Raw genomic sequence first — 26,469 nt, 5'->3', positions numbered from 1 at the left:
AACTCTACATAAATTAAAAGTAGTTAAAAAGTGAAATATTTGCTTAGCAATTGACAAACCAGGAGAACTGAATAAGCACTGGTATGGATTGAACTGCATCCTTCTGAAATCAAGAAGAAAAGCTCTCATCAGAAAATGAATCAGTTGGCATCTAGATCTCTGACTTTGCAATAAATTTCTACTGTTTAAGGCAGCTATCTGTGGCATTTTGTTATGGGTGCCAAACAGACTAATATGAGAAGTCTATACTTCTTCTTAATATAAGAAGACTTCTTAATATAAGAAGTCAAACCCTCAGACTGCATATCATAAACTTAAAAAGTCTAGCAGATAGAAGGCACTCAAGTACCTGTTGATTGATTAAAAGAATAGTATCAATCAACTAATCAGTTAAAGGTATGCTACATTATATTTAGATTCTAATAAAGCAAAAGTAGTTAGGAAATGTTTATAGCTGAAGTCAATAATTTGGGGTCCAAGAGTTTGAGCTTTAATTTAGCTATCAGGGAGGCTATTAGCTATTGTTAATAGTTTAATGGCAGTTAGAATGTAATGGAAGGGATGTGCAGTATATCACCATCAGGTATAAAGCAGAAATATGAAGCCAAGATAATCCTGATGAGCCTGAAAGACCATATTAACCAGTATAAATCAATCATTAAAGAATGAAATATTACTTTAAAACTAATAATTAAATATTAAAGAGGAAGTATACTATAGGTAGTTAAAGAGAGTGCTGAAGCAAGTGTTAAGCTGAAGTTTTCTGAAAAGACAAAATAAAAGCAACCAGAAAGGTAATGTGGGACATACTCCAAATCTTAATTTTCAAGGAACAGCTATTGCTCGGCTCCAGAAGAGAAAGAATAGAAATGACAACAGGCAGCTTTTTTTCTCAAGGAATATTGGCAAAGAATAAAGAATTAACTCTTTAATTCTTTCTCTGCTGGGAGAAAGTCGCAAAATTCACAGCAAGACATATAAGTCATTAATAGTACAATTTATTATCTTTTCAATGGATTGACCCTAAAAAGAATTGGTAATTTTGGATTAGATGAATATTATTAGCATTTCTTGCATTCCAATTCTTCCCAGGAAAACTGGTTTGCCCAAGGTGCTTTCTCTAACACAATTTTCCTGTTTTTTCTATCTGTGACCTTACCTGTGACAATAAAAAGGCAATTGTTCCTTCTGTTACCATTTCCTCAGGACTCACAAGCTGTCTGCCTACGTTCTCTATTCCATATAAACTCTTAACATGCTATCTTTACAGTTATTTAGTTAATGTAAAAGAAGGGAAGGCATTTCCATAATTTCAGTACATGCTTTTGGTGAATCATGAATGAATAATGCAACATCATGAAAAGGGACTGCTTTGGGCAATAGGCAGATAAATTCAAGACAGCTAGGAAAAAAAAAAAAAAGAAAAAAAAACAAGTAGTGACCAGATTATAATTTTTTTTGTGTTGAGATAAGGAGACAGAACTGTCTCAAGGTAATTTTTGGATTACTAAAGAAATATTAGACCCAGGTTTTATAAGTTCAGTCTGATAAGCAATATAGAAGCTAGAGAAAGTTAAGTAAAACTGGGCCATGAAAATTATTAGGAGCTTTATCTACAGGAATACAGGCAAGACAGGAGAATAGCAGAGATGAAAAGAATGAAAGAGTCACTTTTTATTTAAAAACCACTTTTTTTAATAAATGGAAGAATCGCTAATTTCTAGGTCTACGACTGTTACTGTTGAACGATATGAATCCATTCACCAAGTCCACAAAAAAAGTTCAAGATCTTGCATAGTGTAGCATAAAGTCTCAGCCAAAAAATACAGATTCCTCTACTTTAAGGATACTCAAGACTTGAAAATTCAAACATATAAACTAAACATAAGGCCTTATCCAAATAGAAATCTTTACTCAAATGTTACCTACTTTTTCTCAATAAAACCTTCCTTGGTTATCCCTACCTAAAGTTTTAACAAGCCTCCTTACAAAAAATTCCCTATCTCCTTTCCCGGATTTGTTTTTTCCCCTTAGCACTTAGAACTGTCTAGCATAGTATTTGTTTTGTTTATTATAATATTTCTTTGTCTCTCACCAAATGCATATTGCCTTAAAAACTGGGATATTGTTTATTTACATAACCCAGTGCCTAGAACAGTGTCTAGCACTAAGTAGCTACTCAATAAATATTTGTTACATGAAATACTCACTTTTACAAAGAGAGTATTTCTTTTTAGTAGTGCAGGATTCAATGAAGTTCCTTAAGTGCAAGGTGAGCCAAGAACTCAGCACATACTGGCGACTGAAATATGAATGAGCGTGGTTTGAATGATTGACAAGAAAAATTTAGACTGGCTTAAAAAAGAAAATAATAAGAAAGATACTGAAGCCAGAAGGAGTCTAGTGAAATCAGGAGAAAATTGGAGGTACAAAGTGATACAGTAAGCAGAACACCCTAAGAGCAAGAAAAGGGGAATAAAATAGAAATGACAGGAAATTGTAAAATTCCTCAAATAGAACAGCTTTGAATAACAACCAGATCCAGGAAAGTAGGTTGCTGAAATAAAGACCAGAAGGTCAAGACTATGCAAAGAAAAGCCGCCAAAAACAATGATGAGGCTCAGATGTGGAAAAGTTGGCTATGCAAAGGAACTGCTACGGCCAATGGATGAAAATGAAAGCTAGAGAATGATCTGAATGGCATAGTGTCAACAGAGGGATGTATATACATGGATGATCGAGTAATATTCTACATAAGAGGAATAAGGAGCAGTAAAAATGCTGAACTATATCTACTCCCACTCTTCCCCCTAACTCTGTGGTATTATGGTTATGGTGAATAGAATCAGTAGCTTTCAAGAGACAGAGCTCCTGAATCCTAAGAGAAAAGCTAGTTAATTTAATTGATTTTCAGAGAAGGAAAAGTTCTCTAGAAGGACTGAGGTTTCACAATGGAATAACTCACAGAGGCACAGTGGGAAGGCTAAGCAGAAAATCGTTGTTCTGTACTTTTATAAAGTTCATTCCAGGGCAGAAAGATGATCAATCTTACAAGGTTTCCAAAGGTGGAGAGTAGGGGAGTCTCATTTTTAAAAAAGCCACTGCTATATATTAACCACTTTATTTTCTTCCTAGGAAACAAACATTCTAATTTTGTTTTAGGCTCTAGTAACCAGAAGGAAACCCCATTTTAAAAATGTCTTTTAAAACAATAAAACCATTATCTTATAGGCATTTTAACTTTTAAAACCATTTCTATCCACAACCTATTTACTTATTAATCCAAAAAACAATTTTGAAAACTATTCCACCCAACCCCAAGTGTCTAGAAGAAAGGTAACATTTCATTATCTCAGGCTACAATACCAAAGCCTGGTGTTTCTTTTTAATTCCTTCTCAATCACCAATAAAGTATGAAAGTCAATGTAGAGCAGAACTTCCCAACTGCTTCCTCAGGCATACTTAGAAAAAGAACATTTGTAACACAACCAGGAAAGAGGAGGAGCAGCTAGCTGGTGGTGAAGAGGCAAGGAGTCTAGAGGCTCCAGCCACTTTAACCTATTCATGGCACACAGGTTGAAAAGCTCTAATTTAGAGTATGAAAGGGTAGCCTGAGAAATAAATTCTACCTTTGTAAGCGTCATAAAAACAGGCAAGTTATAGGTATGCATCATAGTAAACAACTTCCAACCTGTCTGAATGAACCAATAAATGAATGAATGAGTACTGACCTAATTACACAAAATGCTACCTTCCTGATAAAAATCCCAATCAGCCTGCTCTTTATTCATGCTCTCTCATAAAAAAAGGTGAAATATAACCCTTTGCGAAGTGTAACAAGACATTTTTAGTACAAGTAAATGTAAATCAAATGCTGGAAAAAAATCTTCTACCAAAGTGTTTTTTACCCTTGAGAAAAGCCATCTTTCTTCTTCACTACTATTAATGAAATCAGTATTCTGACTTATATTCTTTTTTTGTTTTTTAAGATTTTATTAATTTATTCATGAGAGACACAGAGAGAGAGGCAGAGACAGGCAGAGGGAGAAGCAGGTTCCTTGCAAGAAGCCTGATGCGGGACTCGATCCCAGGACTCTGGGATCACGACCTGAGCTGAAAGCAGACGCTCAACCACTGAGCCACCCAGACGTCCCTATGCATACTCTTTAAAATATTACCTAGTATTTCTTTAATTAACTATACAAGTGGTCTCAGATTACTAATTACTGATTCTTTCTTAAAGGACACAAGTTTTTTTAATGGGGTATGAAAGGCAGGTATGTTACTTCATTTCTAGAATTCATGTAAGGTAGAAGATTCTAAGATGTAACATAAAAAATGGGTACAGAACACAATGTTTACCAAGCGTTGATTAACTATTACATAGGGACAACAGTAAAATGCAGTTTACTCACCAAAGATTTTAAAGTCAACCATCATTAACCTGGGAAGAATTTTTAAGCTTACAGACTTGATAGTCATAAAGTACTTTTTTTTTTTTTGATAAATCATGAAACTAGAATCCAGAAAAGTGGATTAAATAAAACCAAGCAATAAAAATATCTACAGATAAGGATATTAATGATCCCAAAATGTGGTGATAATGAAAAAGATACATACTTCAATTCTATTATTGTTTTAGAAGTATCTTGGTCAGATGTGTATTACCCAGGAGAAGGGGCCAAATAATCTGTTTATTTCAATGTCCCTGTCCCATTTGTCTTGAGATTCCACAAAACTTTGCTATTTTCAATTTATATCCATGCATTACTTCCTCTGCCTTTGGTCACACAGGTCCCCATAACTCTAAAACTCTTTACTACAGCTAATCCCTATTAAGTGGCAAACTTCCAACTGAAAGTGATTTTCCTTTAATGTCTATACAGAGATACACTTATCATCCCTGTCTCAAAAATAACAAGATTCCTCTAGGTGAAATGGTCAGGTGAAACAAATGTTCTGATTCCTAGGTCAGTGCTTCTTTCAGAAAAACCTATTTTCTTGTTAATCTATTATTATGACTCTATACCCTAGGATTAGGTTACGGCCTCAAATTAAGTCCTGACCTAAGGAAATAAGTTTTGTGTGTTCTTTCTGAATCCCAGTTTTATTCTCAGTAGCTTTATGTCAAAGCCACACTCTGAACAACCATCAATCAATCAATCTGAGCTTTCTCTGACCAACTTCACTCCTAGTTAATGCAGATTTAATCCTGTATTGAATTATCTATCCTAAAGTAAACTATCCATTTTTATTAATGTAATTAATATTCTGTTTCACTCTGATTTTCTTTTCTCTAATTGACATCAAGGTCATCATTTCTTTGTATTTATGCTTTTTCTAGCAAGCTTTTTTCTCCAACTCTTTCTCCATCTTTGACCTCTCTTCTTTTTTCCTAAATTAAAACATGCCTTAAATCTTCACTATTTCATTCAGTTCCTAAAATCTACAACTTCCCCAACAACACCCGTTATTATGAGCTCAGACAAGCATAAATTCCAAGGGAGGTGACCATAGGTTCTTGGTTAAAAGTTTATATGGCTTATTTAAAGAAGCATTAGTATATGCCATCCACCATCTTATGCAAGGTCAAAACCACCTTTAAATATTTAAACTTTTAGAGATGATAGGTTAAATTTATTATATACACTTATGACTTCAACTGGGGTTTCCTACAATCCTAAAACCACATTCTGGTTAATTGAGAGACATTATCAGGAATGCATCATAAACTCAAAAAACAGAGTTGGAAAGCTTTCAAGAGCATTTACAGTAACTCCCCATTTAACTGAGGCAGAAACTGGGGCATAGGCAAGTCGGGCAACTTGCTAAATAACTAAAGGGATTCAGTAGTAAAAAATAACTAGAAACCAAACCAGAATTAAAAGTAATTATTTAAAACGTTTGTGTATTAAAAGAATTATTTGGAACTTAAAACACATTTTCAATAGAATAACATTATTGATGCTAAGTGGGCTCACAAACTAGTCCACAATTGTGCATTGAAAGGAAATTCTAGTTATTTTCAAGAGTCTTGGAAATTCTTGGCATTTTACTCTCATTTTGCTTCGAAATGCATGCTTTCCTTTTGCTTGATGCAAAATGACATTAACATTACTCAGCTTTTCAGGTATGATCACAGTTGAGTTTTTTTGAGGGAGGCTCAGAAATGAAAGAAAAAAAAGAGCTTTCTACACCAATTAAAAGAGAGTAAATGCCTAACACTATCAAAGTTTAGACTCAAATTTTAAAATACATGGATAGAAGAAAATACTCATCTGAGTAGAAGATAGTAGTGTAAAAACTAGGCTGGCAATCAGTCTTATAAGCCTAGAATAACTAAATTAATAGAGAATTAAGAGAAAGAACCTGAGAAAACAGAGTCCAGGGTAGGAGCCAGTAAAATTTTCCATGAGGGTCCAGATACTTATGGTCTCTGCTGCAACTATCCAGTTCTGTCATTATAGTATAAAAGCAGCCACAGATAAAATGGAAGTGAATGAGCTAGGTTATGTTTGAATAAAACTGGATTTATGGACATTGAAATTTGAATTTTATGTAATTTTCATGTGTCACAAAATTATTACTCTTCTTCAGTTTTTTTTTTTTTTCCAATCATTAAAAAATGTAAAAACCATTCTTAACTCATGGGTCATACAAAAACATGTGGCAGGCCTGGGTATTTCCTAATACCCAGTGGAATATAGTTTGTCAGCCACTAGTCTTGGGGGGTAGTGAGAAAGAAGGAAAGGCAGAGGGTAGCTGGTTTAATAGCTGGGGGGACTATTCATGCATTAAACCTAATTTTTAAAAAAATGCACCTTCCTTCTAACACATACATATTAATGAGTACCAGTTGGAAAGAAAGAGGCATATTTCTCCGTCTTTAACATTAAAAAAGCTTAGAAACATAATCACTGATCCTGGGCAAAAATCATTTTCCTAATGGTATACTAATCAAACTTTAAGTAGATAATTCATCCTATAGAATCTTAAAATTATAACAGTAGACACATTATTACCATTTTGTCCCTGAGTCGCTCTCCACGGATAAAAAAGTCAGCACAGCCATTCTCTTCCTGATGAGGGACTTTGAAGACAGTGACGCAGCTTAGTCCACTCCCTCCAAGTGGTAACCATCCACCACTTGAGTCATCCCGGGTCATCACCACAGCTCGCACTCGTGCATAACTATTACTAAAACAGATGCAAAGATTAGAAATTAGGTTTCCCATAAACAAGAAACAGCCAAACTGTCAGTCTTATTTGAGAAATCAAAGACATTAATTAATGTGTGGTAACTAAAATGTTTCCTATTTCCTTGATAGTCCACAAAGTAACCTACTTAAAAGAGGTAAAAGAACCAGAAACTAACTTAAAAGGTTAATCTTTATTTTGAAGACAAACCTTACAATCAAAGACTGCAGATCTCGTGTTTCAATTCATCATTTGAGTAGTTCAAGCACATGTGATTGCCATGGAATAAGTAATAAAAGATCCCCACAGATAAATACTGTAAAACTATATAGACCACCATCAAACGTCTATTTATGTCCACCTGTTGCAATATAACCAAGACAAATCACTGCTGTATTTTAGCACATTTAATTGTGACATCTCTACGTTTCTAACATTTCTAGACCATAAATAAAATGCTGAAACAAACACACTTAGTGCAGATGCCACATTTCCTATTTCTTCTAACAACTTCTAATCACAGATCATATAGAGACAAATGTTTTATTTCACGAACTTATCAAGCAGATTCATCTATAGAAACTCGTCATGCTCTCTTTTTAACAGACTCTAAAGAGACCACTTTCTAGTTCTAGCCAATATTAACCACAACTGTTCTTTATGTAAAATCTAAGAAATGCATCACATAAACTAATATTCTAGATTAATGACATCTAAGTATTTTAGTTCCAAACTTTTAATATAATATTAATGAAATCCTTTCTACAAGTGGTGTACCTTGATGACTTCTTAGAAAATTATATTAACTATAGCTTAAACTTATCTTGGTTATGTGCGTATCAATTGAGGATCTATATAATAGTTCTATGCTACTTAGTGTCTTTGCATGTTCAAAGTGTTAGGATGCTGGCTTTCATTTCTGTTGTCCTAGTCCTTGTCTGAAATCTCCTCCTAGCTTTTTTTTTTTTTTCCCGCTTTCCATATTTATTTTGCTGAGCTATACTTTACATACAATAATATACTGATCTTAAATATAAAATTCAACAAATTCTGACAAATGTACACATCTGCATAACCAACATGACAATCAAGATATGGAACATTTTCATGACTCCAAAAAATCCCCTTAAGCCTCCTACTCATCAAATAGATGACCACTGTTCTGTTTCTAACAAATAACTAGTTTTGCCTGTTATGGGCCTTCAGTATCTACAGAATCATACAATCACCATTTGTACCCTTTTTGTCTGACTTATTGGACTCATTATGTTGTCGTATTAGTTCACACTTTTTTTTACTGCTAAATAGTTTCCTCACTGAATAAATACATCACAATTCATTTATTCTTTCTTACGTTGATGGGCATTTGGATTGTTCCTAGTTGCCGGCTATTACGAATAAAGCTGTTAAATATTCTTGTAAAGGTCTTTTTATAGACAACTGCTTTCATTTCTCCTAATTAGAGGAATGGAACTGATGGGTTAACAGGATAGTATGTGTAACTACAGAAGAAATTAACAAACTGCTTTCCAAAGTGGTTTTACCATTATACATTCCCATCATAATACATGATAATTTCAGTTGCTCCATATCCTTGCTGATATTTGGTGTTTCCAGTCTTTTAAATTTTACTCATTGTAGTGAGTTTGCATATATTGAGTCTGCAGTGGTAACCCATTATGGTTTTAATACCAATTTCCCTGGATAACTCCTGGTGTTGAACAACTTTTCATATGGCTATTGGCCATTTTTATGCCATCCTCTTTTTAAGTCTTTGGTCATTTTTCATTATGCTTTTATTACTGATTTTTAGAAGTTCTTTATATATTCTTCACAAAAGTTTTTCATCAGAAAGATGTATACTTTGAAAGTGTCACTATGTTGTGGTTGAATGAGGAGTCTAAAGTCGTATTGTCACAAGTTAGATCCTGGCTCAGCAACTTACTAGCTGTTTGTTCTTGAGAAAGTTACTGTATACACTTTCAATAAATGTAAGCAATGCCTGACACATAAACAATACAGAAGTACTAATTATTAATACTAAAACAGAGAAATAAAATTGTAGTCATCATCCTGGTAATTCAAAGACCTGGGAAAAAATAAAATGTACACAGTCAACCAGAATTCTCTGTTATTGGAGTCAAACTAATTCTTTAAGGGAAGTGCTACAAGTCTTTAGCTTTACAGGTTCTGTTCTAAAGTTTTTATTATTCAGTTATTTAGAGGCCCTGATTCCTCTCTAGACCCCATTCTTACCAATCTTCAACTCAAGAGAACTGGTTTATGCTGAGTACATTGTGTAAAAGCTGGTCTGACAAAGGTATCAAATTGGAATCCTCCCCAGGATGGATGGGGAGGATGAGATCCCATCTTAGGATGAGACAGAACAAGTACTTCTACCATAAATAAGTATGACATGTATACCAAGAAGCCAGGGAAGCCTGTTACACTGAGAACCAGCTTGGAGGGATAGAATCAATACTAGACAATGGGCGTTTGGATTGTTAACTATTTAACCTAAGGATTCCACAGAAGCATAGCACATAACTTAGAAATATTAGGTTCAGCTTAAATGTCTGTGAACTATAAACTCATTCATTTAAAGGTCAATACCTTTGAAGTTTAATGAAGTCACAAACGTAGAACTTGGGTAAAAACCAAAATTCAAGTTCTCAACAAGCATTTAAGTATTTATTTTACTGTAAGATCCTGACTCTTCCTTATCTAATTATGCAGTAAACTGGGACATTTAAGAATTTTATCCTAGGTTCTACAAGACTTAGAAAACCCAAGGAGTAAAATAACCCATTCAGAAGCTCAGGGTATATTTTGATTTTAGAGTATAAGAGTAGTTAACTTCTTTAGAGAACAGACCCTTATTTTTTCATCTTTGAATCTCACTAATTCTCATTTACAATTTGTATAATGTTTCTCGGCATATTTTTTATTTTACAAAAATGTTTGTAAAATAAACATACAAAAAAACTCCATAAATAAAATTACTAGAAAAAAATATAAAAACCTTAGGTAGCTTTTTGGGATGGTGAAGTAAGGTATTTTCCCTTCAATTCTGTTTCTTCCAAATTATTTTATAATTAATATCTATAAATTAAAAGTAATTTAAATATAAAATTTATATCTTAACTATCTTGGCTTTACTCAAGATACTATAAATATTTTAGAACTTTTAATGCATTTTTTTTAAAGTATCCCTAACATTAATTCGCTTTGCTACCCTGATTACATTTTCTACTTTATAAAGTGCCACCTAGAAGAGATGTATTGTCCTTTCCAGGAAAGTCAAATAAAACAAAGATCATTTTAGGTAGAAGAGTAAGGCTGCCTGATTCACTGTTCATTTTACAATAAAAAAAGTTTTAAAGCTGATCAGTAATTTATATACTTTTTAAAATCTCATGCTTTCAACTATACCAAATATGTCAGTTTCCCTTATCTATTCAAGCTGATCCTTCAAGCTTTAAAGTATTCCATGAGCTTATATAAATAAATTTGTATTCCCCCCACCACAGCCTTTATTAGTTTATAATTTAATAACAGCCTCCAGCTTCAAGACCTAATATTAGAATATGTACCATAAAATTTTTCAAGTTGTTCCATAAATGTGTGGGGCAGGGTTTTTTGTTTGTTTTTAAAGACAGGCCTTCCTTCCTGCCAATGTTAATCTTTTCACCTGTGCTTCTAATTCTTATAATCTATTTACCTTTCTATAATCTATCTACTTACAATCTATTTACCTTATAATCTATTCAAATGTATTCATCCCAAATAAAAGTAGTTAACTCTTTTGTCTAAAATATGTAACCTCATCTAAAGAGTAATGGCAGCTCATACAAGTTGTCATATCTGCCTTGTAGCATAATAAAATTTGTACTTGTCATCCTCTCCTTAGATAAAAGTGACTTTAACTTTAGAGCAAGGAACCAAATTGTATTATTCTATTCAAATTAACAAAAAAACATTTTTCCCTGATCATGTAAACAGAAGCCCATTTTAATAAATGTGGAAAATAAATAAAAATAATACTTGGAGTTAAAATGCTAACAACTTGCTGGATTTTCACTCTCTCTGTGTATCATATTTGTAGTCTATCACTCTTAGACAACAGCTATTTATGATGACAACTTATTCTTTTTGCTAAGAACGCACAATTTCTTTCCTGAGCTGCTTTAATACTTAGTTGAAAGGTACTTGTTTTTAGTGATTCATGTTTTTATAAAAAGTCTATCTGACAATAATTAGTTCTTTAATATAATTTTCTGAAACAGTTCAAACTAAAGCTCTATTCTTCCCTGTGGTGGTGGACTACATAATAAACACTTTTCAGATTAGCTTTTATTCTAATTAAATTTAGAGGCTCTTATTGTAAAACATAGCTGGGTTTCCATTATATTCTTCAAAATCTAAATTGTATCTCAACTGCTAATCTCTGATCTCAGCTGAACAATTGTATCAAATATATTCTTTCTCCTATAGTCAGCAAATTAGAAAACTAATGCAGAAGTCCAGGTGAGAGGTAATGCTGGATTGGCCTTGAGTGACAATAATGGACACAAAAGAAATGAACTGATTTGGGATCTATTTCAGTGAAAGAGCCAGGAGGACTTATTGACTGGGTTAAGCAAGTGTTCTAAACTATCTAAAATTCTTAGTCACCACCCTTTACTTTCTAGAATTTTCAACTGGTACTTCAGTAAAGTTAAAGGCAAAAGAAGAGGACCAAACACGAAGATAAATTTTGCCTGTCTTACGTTGATCCATGTGGTTTCTTCTGAAATAGCAGTACTGTGTTATACATATTTCAGAATAACTCTAAAACTGTACATTATTGTAGTTTATGGTAAATGCCTATTACAGTTGCATTTTCAAATTTGCACATTGGAAAAAACATTTATCAAATCAGTACAGTTATGGAAAATCCTACAAGCCCCAACACTCTAATATACAAAATATCCTTGGCCTAAAAATGGCCTTCTTTTTAGTTTCCCATCTCCCTTATAGAATACTCTTGCTCTGTTATTAGTAAGCCTATTATATACATCGACCCAAATGCCTTCTTGCTCTCTTCATTCTTTCTATATTATCTCTGATTTTCAACTGAGTTGTCTTTCTTCTACTGATTTGCATAAATTCCCTATATAATAGATGGTAATCCTTTGCCAATTATGTGAATTATAAGTATATTCTGATCTATGGCTTTTTTAATTTTTGTAATGTCTTTCAAAGAACAAAGCTTTTCTTCTACCATGGTCAAATGTATTTCTCTTCCTTTATGATTTGTGCTGGTGACTTTCTATAAGATATCATACATACCTATTTTAATTTTAAAATCATTTAAGCAAACAATTCTCTACTTCCTATGAAAGTAAGAAAGTCCTGAAAATCACCATGTCTGGAAGTACAAATATTCATGTATCTACTGAATTGTATAGCCCATGACCACTGATCAGAAATTAAATCCAACTTGGTCTTTGCTTCTCAGACTTCTGTTCCCCTGGGCATGGCAATCAAATCTGCTGTATATAGTGCTGGTGAATTGAGACCTACCTTTATTAATTTCTTTTTCTATCTAGGGTCCACTCTCGTCTAATATGGATTTGTACCAGAAAATTTCTCCATTCCATTTCTTTTTTTTAAAAAAAAGAAAAGATTTTATTTATTTATTCATGATAGACATAGAGAGAGAGAGAGGCAGAGACACAGAGGGAGAAGCAGGCTCCATGCAGGGAGCCCGATATGGGACTCGATCCCGGGACTCCAGGATCACGCCCTGGGCCAAAGGCAGATGCCAAACTGCTGAGCCACCCAGGGATCCCTCCATTCCATTTCTAAGCTTAACCCAACCTCTAAATCTTCCTACCCTTCCATGCTTTACCACTTCTAGGTGTATCTTTTTTTTTTTCAATTTCACCTTTTCCATTACTTCAAATGGAGCTCAATTATATTTTCACCAAAACACTGCCCAATTATTACAATGATGTTGCCAATATACATCATTTACGCCCTTACCTGAGAAGGTTCCTACCTAAAGAGGATTTTTCATATATAAACTTATAAAGCAAAAAAAAATTATAAAGCTTGAAATTACAGAAAAATGTTTAACAAGGAGAGAATGGTTATTACTGAGGAAGTTATTATAACAAATTTTACATACTAAAGTACCTTAGTAACTATATTTACATAAATAATTCTGATTATCACTTTGTCACAATACCACAACCTGTAGTGGAATGTGGGAAATGAAGTCTATATTTCCAGTCTATATTTTCCTGTGTGCCCAACTAAAAATTGGGAGAGAAAGAGAGAAAGAAAGAAAGAAAAAAGGAGAAAAGAAAAGATACAAGGGACTATCAGCAGTCTCTAGCAGAAAAGAGGGGGAAAAAATCACAAACACTTAAGACCTTGGAACCAAACTGTTCTCAGAATGAAGTCCATTAGGAGCACTGGGATCGGACAGGAAAGAAGAAAGAAGAGAAGGACAGAGAGAAAAGGAGAGAAAAAGGGAAAGTATTTCAGAAATGATAACTTTAAGAATAGTCAGTTAGACCATTAATGGCTGACCAATAGGCAATTAGAAAGGTACACATTTAGGAAACAGATCTGAGAAAAAGCTAGAACTGTACAAGTAATTTTGTTTGTTCTGTACAGTAATGGTTCTTAAATTGGGGACTCAGGGTAATCACTGATACTACTGAAATTGTGATTAAAGCTACAAACTATCTCCCCTGAAGAAGATACATATATAGCTTTAAAAAAATCATATTTGAATACAATTTGGGGGATTCACAGTCCCTTCCAAGAGGTTTACAAGCCTGAGATTAAGAATATTCTATCTAAAGGGCAAGGGCAAAGATGCTCCGCAAAAGACTTTTAGGCCCCATAATTTACAGATTTGTGAAGATGATATTTCCATAAATGAGTTAACCTGAATGCTGGTTAGGTGGAGTTACATTATTCTCTCTTAAGCAAATCATAAAAATACCATGCTTCCAGTATATTCCATGAAATACACTAACATCCAGAAAACAAAAATGAAACTAAAGATCAATTGAAGTGGGAAAAGGGGGCAGAAGAGGAAGTCAGAATCAGAGATTTGAAGATACTATACTTCTTGGCTTTGAAGATACAAAAAGGGGTCATGAGACCATGAATGCAGGCCTCCAGAAGGCTGGAAAAGCCAATGGAATGGATTCCCTAGATCCTTCAAAAGGAATGCAGCCCCACTATACCTTGATTTTAGCCCAGTGAGATCTATTTGGATGTCTAACTTTCAGACTACAATATAACAAAACTGTGTTATTTTAAACCACTAAGTTTGTAGTAATTTGTTATAGTAGCCAACAGGAAACTAATACAAAAGATGAGGGCAAATCTTCCTGAGGAGATAAAAGCAATTCACACACAGGAGGCAAAGATAACTATTTTCCATTCCCCTCCAAAAAAAACACAAAAACAAAAACCAGAATCCCTTAAGATTTGTTCAGTACAATAAGACTTTATATTTTTTCATAAGGATATATTTACAGTGACCAAACATTCCATGTCTTCAAGAGTATATTTAAAGTAAATACTACTATCCAGGTATTAAATATTATTACAGAGGCTGAGTATAAGAGTTAAAAAGGAAGCATTTAATAGAAGTAAATTACAATGATATAGAACTTCACAGTATAAGTACTTGTTTTCTCAACTATAAAACATGCAGATGATATTCACACGATAATCCCATTACTACCCATTCATCTATTCACTTATCCAGTAAGCATTTATTCATATGCCTCATACATAAACAAAATTTAAAAGTTATGATCTCTTCCTAGAAGCTCAAAATTTAGTGGGAAATGTTAACACAAAATGGGAAGTATAAGAGATAGCTAACATTCATATTTGATGTGGGTTTTTAAATTTTTTTAAAGATTTATTTATTTATTTATTTATTTATGATAGAGAGAGAGAGAGAGAGAGAGAGAGGCAGAGACACAGGAGGAGGGAGAAGCAGGCTCCATGCCGGGAGCCTGACGCGGGACTCGATCCGGGGACTCCAGGATCGCGCCCTGGGCCAAAGGCAGGCGCTAAACTGCCGAGCCACCCAGGGATCCCCTGATGTGGGTTTTAAACAGCAGTCTATCACGTGGAAAAAAAGCTAATGACACTCCACAGAGGGTACATGACATAAGTATGTCATGTTTAAGGACCAATATTAAGTTAACTTTCTGGACCTTTCTGTATCAAGTCTTTCATACCATACTCAAGGTTAGTACTCTATTTTATCACAATAAAGAGACCACAGGGTGACAACTATCAACAGAGTAGAATACTCTCATCTATGTTTCTAAAAATCTCTCTAAGACCAAGAATAGTAGAACTTGACTGCATCAACCCTAATGAGATAGGCTATTTCAACATTTTACAGATAAGGATATGAAAGACAGAGTTGGATTATAAAGATAAAGGTCTCGAATTACTCATTTGTATTAACAATTTTAAACTTGGAGCAAATATTATTTTCCACAGTAATCACCAAAGCATCACATGGCAATTAATAGCATTGTGTTTAACAGTCAGACTTCTTAGATTCCAAAGGCATTTGCATCATTTAAAAGCTATAATCTTGAGCAAATTAAATTATTTTGCTCTCCGTACCCCTAGTCTCCTGGTCTGTAAATGGGGATAATAACTATCTACTGCTGTGTTTGAAAAGTGAATAAGGAAATCCAAGTAAAGTGCTTAGTATTGTACCTGGCTCACAGTTTGCTGCCCAATAAATATTACTATTTTATAATGCCTTCACATATTAAAACAACTATATGATGTTAAAATATCTGCATTATGAAATTGTCTAAATTTCTCATTCTGCATTTATTTGTTAATAAACCCAGGAGATAGCTTTTTACTTTGAGTAAGAATTGTTAGCCACAGCTAAGTATTAAGTACCAGTTCTCTAGCTCTTGCACATACTGCTTATATGATGGAAGCACTTCCAACCAAGACATAGGCATCTAGGGAAGTCTTCCAGAAAAAGGAGAAACAAAACTAAAATCTAAAAACGATAAAGGGTTACTCACAAACTATCCCTGTAGAGTCAACTACTCTAGGTTCTGCTAAACAGTATCATCAACCTACCAAAGTAGTTTAAAACCCTTACAACTTTGTATGTCTCCTGCTTCTGGACCCAACACTGTTAATTCTCCCGATTCTTTAATCACCAGCACTGATGATATGATTTCATCTTTTGAAGTACTTTGTTAGTATTTTGTTAGAAGACTTGAACTATAAAAAATAGTCATTGTCACTAAGAGATCAGAACACAGAAGACAGGGAACCAACAATACCAGAATTTGTGATGAGATAAAAGCATTCAAATGAAATGAAATGAAATGAAATGGTTAAGTTTTAAAATAATCTTACAGGGCAGCCTGGGTGGCTCAGCAGTTTGGCGCTGCCTTCAGCCCAGGGCATGATCCTGGAGACCCGGGATTGAGTCCCGCATCGGGCTCCCTGCATGGAGCCTGGTTCTCCGTCTGCCTGTGTTTCTGCCTCTGTGTGTGTGTGTGTGTGTGTCATAAACAAATAAAATCTTTAAAAATAAATAAATAAATAAAAATAATTTTACAGCATGAAAGGCCTAAGATCCAGAGGCCATTACAAAATAAAAGGATAAATTCAATTATAAAAAACAACCCTGCATAGGAAAAACACCATAAACAACATAGTAAAAAAAAGGAGTAACAAAATGAGAAAAAAAATGTATAGCATAGGGGAACATAAGTGGTTCAGCAGTTGAGCATCTGCCTTCAGTTTAGGGCGTGTCTTAGGGCATGACCCAGGTTCAGGGATTGAGCCCTGTATTGGGCTCCCCGCAGGAGGCCTGCTTCTTCCTCTGCCTTTGTCTCTGTCTCTCTCTCTTATTAACAAATAAAATTTTTTTTAAAAAAATGTATAGAATATACCTATTCATTTTCTATTGTTTCCATAATAAATTACTGAAAACAGTGGCTTACAACAACACAAATTTATACAGTTCTGTGCCCTGGAAGTCCAAAGGGCTGCACTGAGCTATACTTAAGTTGCTAGCAGCTTTGTATTTCTTTCAGGATGATAAAGAAGAGAATACATTTCCTTGTCTTATCCAATTTCTAAAAGACACCCACTTCCTTGGATTGTGGCCATTCTCCAAGCCAGGAACATTGCTTCTCTCTCATCCTTCTGTAGTCACATCTCTTTCTGACCACAGTCTCACTGTCAGGAAAAGTTTTCCACTTATAAGAATGCAATACTATTTAGCCATGATAAAAATGAGGAAGCTCTTTATAGTGTCAAGTAAGCTGATCTCTAAGTTCTATTAGGTTTGGGGTTTGTTTTTTTTTTTAAGGTACATGAAAAATATCTTAATATATCTTTGCTAAGGTTCATTAAATATACATTTAATAAGGTACCTTATTAAAAATAAGGTTCAGGTATCCCTGGGTGGCTCAGCGGTTTAGTGCCTGCCTTTGACCCATGGCGTGATCCTGGAGTCCCGGGATCAAGTCCCACATCGGGCTCCCTCCATGGAGCCTGCTTCTCCCTCTGCCTGTGTCTCTGCCTCTCTCTCTCTCTCTGTGTCTCTCATGAATAAATAAATTTTTAAAAATTTTTTTTAAAAATGTATTTACCAAACTCTTAAACACACACATATGCACACTTTTTGAAGGGCTATGATCTCAAAATGGTACTTGTCTGTAACAAGAGCTAGCAGTTTTTGTACACTTGTCATTATACTACAACAATGAATTTTTAGCAGAATGCAGATTGATTTTTAACAGCCTTGTTGCCCTCCCTGATGTCAAAACCTGCCCGGCTCTGCAGGCTGAATCCCTCCCAAGAACCTGAAACAATCAATCTTTGTTCCCATCTATTTACAATGTATAGTTCTCCCTAGAAACAGACTTGTTCAAATATAGCCTAGCATCTCAGCCTCCTCCACACATTTCCATAGAACAACCCACAAATTAAATTACATCATATGCATGTATTTCTTCTAAAGATACTAAGCTCATTAAGGAAGTAAGGTTTTGCCTGAAGAAAGTTGGATACTCTCATGTTGGATATATAAATAATAGATATATTATAAAGCAATACAAACATAGAAGGTGGAAAGGCAGGGGAGGGAATTCCTTAGTCCTCCTAATATTTCACCCCAGATCAAGGTTTTGTGAAGGAAAGGCTTGAGAAGGATTCCAAGCAATAGAAGAAAAATGATTTCTACCTTTGAAAGCAGACATAGCTTTAGCAGAGAGGAATTCTTACAGACTCCAAGGTGAACACGGGCAATCTCTAATGACAGTACATTATCTGTATTATTATAGATATTATTATATTTCTTACTTTTCAAAAAATCTTCCCTAATGCCTATCATTAGGCTGAGGACCTTTTGTAAATGCTTCCATCATATAAAGTGTGAACAGAAGACTCAACATATTTCATACTTGATAGTTAGCTATGATTAATAATTCTTCTTTAAAGCAAAAAACGGTGACACTGTCCCATTTTTCTGATTTAGGTAAGGTACATGATATCCTTGTGTATATCCCTATGTAATTATATGAGAAGTTCCTTTTTTTTTTTTTTTTACCACACAGAAAGACACAGTAATCTATTTCTCTCGTTTCTCGTTGTCTTTGGTAAATTATATTGCCTGATCTTATCTGTGCTACCAGAACTATTAATGAAAAATTTGTGGGTTTATGACTAAGATGAAGTAATTCTCATCTAAGTACATCAGGTCAATAGCAAGAACATCTGGTAAGAGATTACTCCTCTTCGGTCAGGAAACAGATGCAGGGAGATTCAGATGTCACTCCTGAGAAAGTAATTCTTTCATTGTCAACATAAATAAGATGTTTTCACTAAAGAATTCAGCAGAATCCTTTATATTAGGATCTCCAACTTTTTAATATGTTGCCAATTCCTTCTATATGATTTTACACATGTAGCCTTATTTAGTAGAAATGTTGAGCATTTACTTTTTCAAATACATCTAGAGGCAAATATTGAGTGAAGCTTTACCCATGCTGAGAATGTATACAGTGCCTTGGCATTTAATGGCAAGGAACCGAGGAATAATGAGGATAAGCTGACAACTCTGTTTATCTAGGATGCCAATTCTTCACTGATTATGCAAACAAGGTGAGGATGCTATAAAGTTATGGAGCCAGTGGTAGGGACCAAAATTAATCAGCAGAATAATCTCCTGAGAAAAAGGAAATCTCTCTCCATACAGTTATTTTAAAAATCACCAAAATAAATATCTAATGGTTCTGGATATGCCCAACACTTGAAAGTCCTAAGAGTACCTCCATAAAGCAGATATTTAATAAATGCTTGTATAATTGAATCCAGAAATAAAAAAGAAAATCAGATGAAGAAGCACGAAGAATGCTCAGAAATTCTCATAAATATCTATCAAGAGTGTTTCTGGAAAAAAATCAGACAGCCCAACTTGACTTAAACACTTAATCAGGGGCGCCTGGGTGGCTCCGTCAGTTGGGCATCTGCCTTCAGCTCAGGTCATGATTCCAGGGTCCTCGGATGGAGTTCCACATGGGGCTCCCTGCTCAGTGGGGAACCTGCTACTCCCTCTGTCTGCTGCCCCCCCCTGCTTGTGCACACTCTCTCTCCTCTCTCTTTCTCTCAAATAAATAAATAAAATTTAAAAAATAAACAATCAGATGAGAATCTAGTCAACATTTAGGAACCTTCAATAATGTAGATACATAATTACACAATGTTAATAATATTTCATCCTATAGAAGTTTAGAGGTTCCCTAAAAATGCCATACTAGTAGTCTGAGAATTAAAAAGTATAATGGCAAGGATCCCTGGGTGGCTCAGCAGTTTAGCGCCGGGATCAACTCACACATCAGGCTCCCTGCGTGGAGCCTGCTTCTCCTTCTGCCTGAGTCTCTGCCTCTCATGAATGAATAAATAAATAAAATATCATTAATAAATAAATAAAATCTTTAAGAAAAAAAAGTATAATGGCAAATAGCTAATCCTAATTGTGCAATTGCAGGACCTTTGAGAATTTCAGACATTACTTCACTGAAAATGTAATACCTTACGGCAGTGTGGTCTAATAGAAATATAATGCAAGTCATATATATAATCTTTAATTTTCTAATAGTTACAATTAAAAAGCAGAAAGAGTAGGCTGACCGTGAAAACACCAGAGAAGGTTAGCTCCAAGGGCCGACCCCCTCAACAGAAATACTAAGAAGCAAAGCAAATAGAATCAACTTTGTCAGAACTCTAGAAAATAGTCAAAGATTTACAGCAACCAAGCAAATGTTACATCTAAGGGCAACTTAAGAATGGTAGGAAAGCTTTGTGGCACTTGCCCTTAGTCTAACCCCATCTCCAAGGTGGTCTTAAACATGGCAACCTATGTTCTCAGCATGGGATCCTGGTCCCTGGCTCTGGAGAAAGTAGAGCCAGACTTCAGTCTCAAAGAACTACATCTGGAGGCACGTAAAGGTGCCTGCATTCTTCAAACACATCGTAAGGCAAACAAACCATCAGCTGCTGTCAAGGGCAAAATATTACAGATGGCCAGTAATAAATGTACCAAAAACCTGGGAGGAAAAGCTGGAGAGACAGTTTTAAGTAATTAGAGCAATCAAAACTGATGTTATAGACTGGGGAATTTAGAAAACCACATGCACACCCAAGGCAGAGAAGCTCTAAAAGACTTTAAAAGTTTGAATCTCGGGCTGAACCTCTAACCTCAGCACAAGTGGGAAGTAAAGGGTAAGGCAGCTATAAATGGCTTGGCTAAGCATTGAAGAAGTGCTCTGATAAAGAGATAATGTGACAAGACTGGGAGAGTTTTTCTGTCTTTCTCAGCTCCTAGAGTTCAAGGAAATGTCAAACATGAGATGATCCCAGGTTATAGGAAGAGAGACTTCAGAGACCACACACAGCAAAGAATAAAGACCTTATAGTTTAGAAAATTAAACAACTACAGCCCACAACCAGCAACAAATTCTGAAGAGTGGGAAGAACCTGATTTCCAGAGCTATAACATCATAATATTCAAATTGTTCAGTTCATCAAAAATTTACAAAGCATAAAAAGAAATAGGAAAGCCTGGTCCATTGACAGATGAAATTAACAGAAACTGTCCCTGAGGAAGCAAAGACATTTGGACTTATTAGACAAGCATTTCAAATAAACTGTCATAAATGACCTCAGAGTAAAGAAAACCAGGAAAATGATTAAAGTTATGTATGAACAAATAGGAAATATTAATAACGAAACAAATTATAAGGGGCACCTAGGTGGCTCAGTCAGTTGAGCACCTGATTCTTGATTTTGGTCCAGATCATGATCTCAGGGTCCTGGGATCCAGTCCTGCATCAGGCTCTGGGCTCAGTGCAAAATCTGCTTGAGGATTCTCTCCCCACCTTTCCCTCTGCCCCTCCTCCCACTCGAAAGAAAAGAAAGAAAAGAAAGAAAGGAAGCAAGGAAGCAAGAAAGAAAGAAAGAAAGAAAGAAAGAAAGAAAGAAAGAAAGAAAGAAAGAAAGAAAGAAAGAAAGAAAGAAAGAAGAAAAAGGAACCACACAGAAATTCTGGAACTTATAAGTATAGCAACTGAAATTCTTAAAAAATTCACTAGAAGGTTTAATAGCAGGTTTAAGTAGGAAGAAGAATTAGTGAGCTTCAAGGTAGGTCAACTGAAATGATTCGGTCTGAATTGGAGAAAGAAAAATAAAGAAAAATGAACAGAGCCTAAAAAATTTATGACGCACTATCAAATGTACCAACACACATTAAATGGAGAATCTCGGAAAGAAAAAAGGGAAACGGGAAGAAAGTATATTTGAAGAAATGGGAAAAAAAACATTTACAAATATGATAAAAGACATAAATCTACACATCCAAGAAGTTAAACTCCAAAAAAGATAAAGAGGTAGTTTTGAAATTCAAGCACATTATAATCAAATTGTTAAAAGACCAAAAGTATTGAAGTAGCTGGAGAGAAACTACTCATCATATACAGGGATTCCTAAGGGATTAGCAGCCAATTTTTCAAAGAAAACAATGGAGGCCAGAGGCAGTAGAATGACTTAAAGATCTGGGGAGAAAATGTGAACCAAGAACTCTATATATACAAACTATCCTTCAAAAATGAAATTAAAATAACTAAAAAGCTGAAGAGTTGCCCCTAGTAGATCAGCTATACAAGAAATGCTAAAAAGAATCATTCAGGATGACATAAAAGGACACTAGACAGTAATTCAAAACCATATGAAGAAATAAAGAACTGTTGTTACCACTTAGGTAAATATAAAGCCATTAGTATTCTATTTTTGGTTTGTAGATTTTGTTTCCAATCATTTTAAATCTGTATTAATGGGCCCACTAATGTATGAAGATGTAAGCTGTGACAATAACATACAGTGAACCTGTATAGAAGTACAGCATTTATGTGCTATTAAGACTAAGCTAGTATCAATTTAAACTAAGTTATTATTATTTTTTTTTAATTTTTATTTATTTATGATAGTCATACAGAGAGAGAGAGAGAGGCAGAGACACAGGCAGAGGGAGAAGCTGGCTCCATGCACCGGGAGCCCGACGTGGGATTCGATCCCGGGTCTCCAGGAACGTGCCCTGGGCCAAAGGCAGGCGCCAAACCGCTGCGCCACTCAGGGATCCCTAAACTAAGTTATTATAAATTTAGGATATTAAATGTAATCTCCATGGTAACCACTAAGAAAATATCATATATACATATATATACATATATACGAAATCAAAAGAGAATTAAAAATACACTATAAAAAAATAAAATGCACAAAAAAGGGGAAGAAAGAGGAAATGAGAAACAAAAGGTGTAAAACTACAGAAAAATGGCAAACAGGCAGAAGTACTTCATTATCAGCAATTACATGTAAGTGGATTAAACACTGCCAATCAACTGGCAGACAGGAATTTTAAAAAACATCATCCAACTATACACTGTCTACAAGAGACTCACATACATTGTCTACAAAGGACTCACTTCACATCCCAAACTACCAACAGGTAGAAATGAACATATGGGAAAAAAATATTCCATGAAAGAATAACCAAAAGAGAGATGGAATGGATATATTAAAATCAGAGAAAATAGTTTCAAAGTAAAAAAAAAGTTACAAAAAGAAGGTCATTATATATTGATAAAAAGGTCAAGTCATTAAGAAGGTCTAACAATTATAAACATACATGCACAAAACAGCAGTCCTAAACTATACGAAGTAAACTCTGACAAAATGATAATCTGCAGTAAGAGTTGACTTGAAAACCAAACTTTTTTTTTTTTTAAAGATTTTATTTATTTATTCATGAGACACACAGAAGCAGAGACATAGGCAGAGGGAGAAGCAGGCTCCTCACAGGGAGCCCAATGTGGGACTCGATCCCAGGACCTGGGATCACACCCTGAGCCAAAAGCGGACACTCAACCGCTGAGCCACCCAGGCGTCCCAATATTACATTTTTAATATTGAATATAACATCATCTATAAAAAAGAATTAAACACTGATATGTAACAATGTGCAACCTCACAAATATTACTCTAACTTAAAGAAGCCATACACAAAAGGTTACATATTGTATGATTCCATTTATATAAAATATCCAGAATAGGTAAATCTATAAACAGAAAATAGGTTGTTGGCCTTCAAGTTGGGGAGTAGCTGCTTAACATATATGGGATACTTTCTCAGGGTGATGAAACTATTCTGGAACTAGATAGAGATGATGGTTGCACAACACTGTGAATGTATTAAATACCATTAAATTGTACACTTTAAAATGGTTAAATATGTGACTTTTTCCTCAATTTAATAACAGTAAATTTTAATTAATCCAACATATCAAACATAACGCCATTTTAATAGATAATATAAAATAATGAGAATTTTCCATTTTTTCATACTAAGTCTTTGAAATTTGGTGCACATTTTACATACAGCACATCGATTCTGACTAGTGCTCTACAGTGATGTATGACTAAGAGCTACCACATTGGACAAGGAATCTAACAAGACTAAAAAAAAAATCACTGTCAGGTGAGCATATATTGAAAGACATTCTTAAAATCTGGAATGCTCACTTTTTCTCATACAACACTCGCAGCTAATCCCCGATGCCTTCTTTTGGTTACAAACTGAAGTAGTCACCAAATACATTAATATATGCATATTCCTACCTTTCATTTTATTTTCTCTTCTGGAATGCTCTTTACAGCAATACAGAAGGCTTCTCCTTCTGGTGAATTCTGTGTATTTATTATCTTTATCTTTCATTATGCAGTTACTAGTTATGATTCCTCTAACAGTGCCTTATATCATTTAGCATTAAACTTCACCCATTTACCCTATCTTAAATTTCCCATTCCACCCATAGTGCCCTGTAAAGACCAAGAACTTGATTTGACATTCAACATCTTCCTGTTCCATCATGAGTCTACTACAACTAATGAATACTATTTCATCTGCAGGTAATGATAAAATCAAAAGAACATCTACAACACTTCTCTAACTAAAGTCCACACAATGTGAATTAGCTATTTAGCATCCTTAACTCAAGAAGACACCGCACAGAAACACAACAGAGCAACTTCAAGACATTCTCTTCAGCAAGAGTCCCCACAGCAATTCAGGGGCAATTCTTTTGCTCCTTAACTGATAGTTCAGTTGTGAGGGAATAAAATCCTATGGGTATGAAATCATGAGCGTACAGAATCATTCCTAGTTTAAAAGCTCCACAAAGGAACCAAAATATCTGATAACAGCACCACGCACATAGCTTTCTAAATTCCTGGAAAGGGATATGCCCAAGTAAAAGAATACATACCCCATGCTCAGGGCAGAGTAAAGCTCTGGCTTTCTCCCCCGATATATAGCTTATTCACTATTTTCCCAGTCCAGATGTTATTTACCAATCAGCAATGTTGCCTAGTAACACAACTCACATTCCAGAGGACGAGAGCTTAAGAAATTAACCCCAAATCATTTTCCATCCAGAAGGAGAATGGAGGGGCACCTGGCAGGCTCAGTCAAAAGAGTGTGCGATTCCTGATCTCAGGGTCGTGAGTTTGAGCCCTACACTGGGCACAGAGATTACTTGAATAAATAAAACTTTAAAAAAAAGAGAGAGAGAACAGATTTGGTTAAGTTTTTACTATTATCGAAAACAGATTAACTGCCAATTAGACAAGGGCACGCATATATACTGTTTTATTTAAAAAGGTGCTAGGTCGGGGCGCCTGGGTGGCACAGTCGGTTAAGCAACTGTCTTCAGTTCAGATAATGATCTCAGGGTCCTGAGATCAAGGGTCCCCACATCAGGCTCTCTACTCATCAAACAGTCAGCTTCTCCCTCTCACTTGCCCTCTGTGCTTGCTCTCTCGCAAATAAATAAAATCTTTAAAAATAAACAAACAAAGAAGTGCTTGGTCACTGTAACTCATTCTATTACTATCAGCTATCAGAATATGGATATTGCCTCATTATATATAACTTACTCACTGTAATATTCTAACTGTACAAGAATAGAAGTCAATAAAACAGGACTTTAGTACACTTACACATGTTCTTTAACAATCTGAGTCATAAATCTAAAAGCATTGCTGCTGCTCTTAACGAATAAGACCTACTCTAACAATAGATTATCTAAAATGTCATTGTTTAATAAAGGGAGGAAAAAAATCCAGTAGCATTTTATTTAAAAAGTGGACTGTGAAAGAACCTTTTGAAAGAACAGCAAATATGTACCTGGAGTTGTGGGGAGAGAACAGGAGAGGAAGTTCACAAGACCTGTCAGTCAATTTATACTGGAACTAAGTAGATTTTTAAAAGTGGGAAGACAGGACATAGGCTCCTCTGAATCAAGCATTCTGAGGAGAAAGTCTGTCAGCCTACAATGAACCAAAAGAACAGGGACCCTTTTGGGGATCAAAACAAAGACACTTGATAACATTTCTCTGGTTAAGACTAAAATAACTTGGGACGCCTGGGTGGCTCAGCGGTTTAGCGCCACCTTCGGCCCGGGGCCTGATCTTGGAGACCTGGGATCGAGTCCCACATCAGGTTCCCTGCATGGAGCCTGCTTCTCCCTCTGCCTGGGTCTCTGCCTCTCTCTGTCTCTCTCTCATGAATAAATAAATAAAATCTTTTTAAAAAAAACTATTTAAAAAAAAGACTAAAATATCTTGGATTCTATT

At 34.9% G+C, this 26,469-nt stretch overlaps 1 protein-coding gene across 3 annotated transcripts in view; it reads right to left on the bottom strand.

Moving 5' to 3' along the window:
- The window catches only part of SPRED1 (sprouty related EVH1 domain containing 1), a 120,363-nt gene that overhangs the window by 51,862 nt on the left and 42,032 nt on the right, over positions 1 to 26,469 (bottom strand). For 2 of the 3 annotated variants that reach the window (XM_038580012.1, XM_038580010.1), the window contains exon 2: positions 7,023 to 7,197. In XM_038580012.1, coding sequence (XP_038435940.1) covers positions 7,023 to 7,197 — 175 coding nt within the window. The remainder of the gene's footprint in view (positions 1 to 7,022; positions 7,198 to 26,469) is intronic. The other variant, XM_038580011.1, reaches the window with a different exon arrangement.

This window comes from Canis lupus, chromosome 30, assembly GCF_011100685.1.
Source record: "Canis lupus familiaris isolate Mischka breed German Shepherd chromosome 30, alternate assembly UU_Cfam_GSD_1.0, whole genome shotgun sequence".
Classification (NCBI taxonomy): domain Eukaryota; kingdom Metazoa; phylum Chordata; class Mammalia; order Carnivora; family Canidae; genus Canis; species Canis lupus.
The sequence above is the reverse complement of the archived record's forward strand: the minus strand, read 5'-3'. Positions and strand labels throughout refer to the sequence as shown.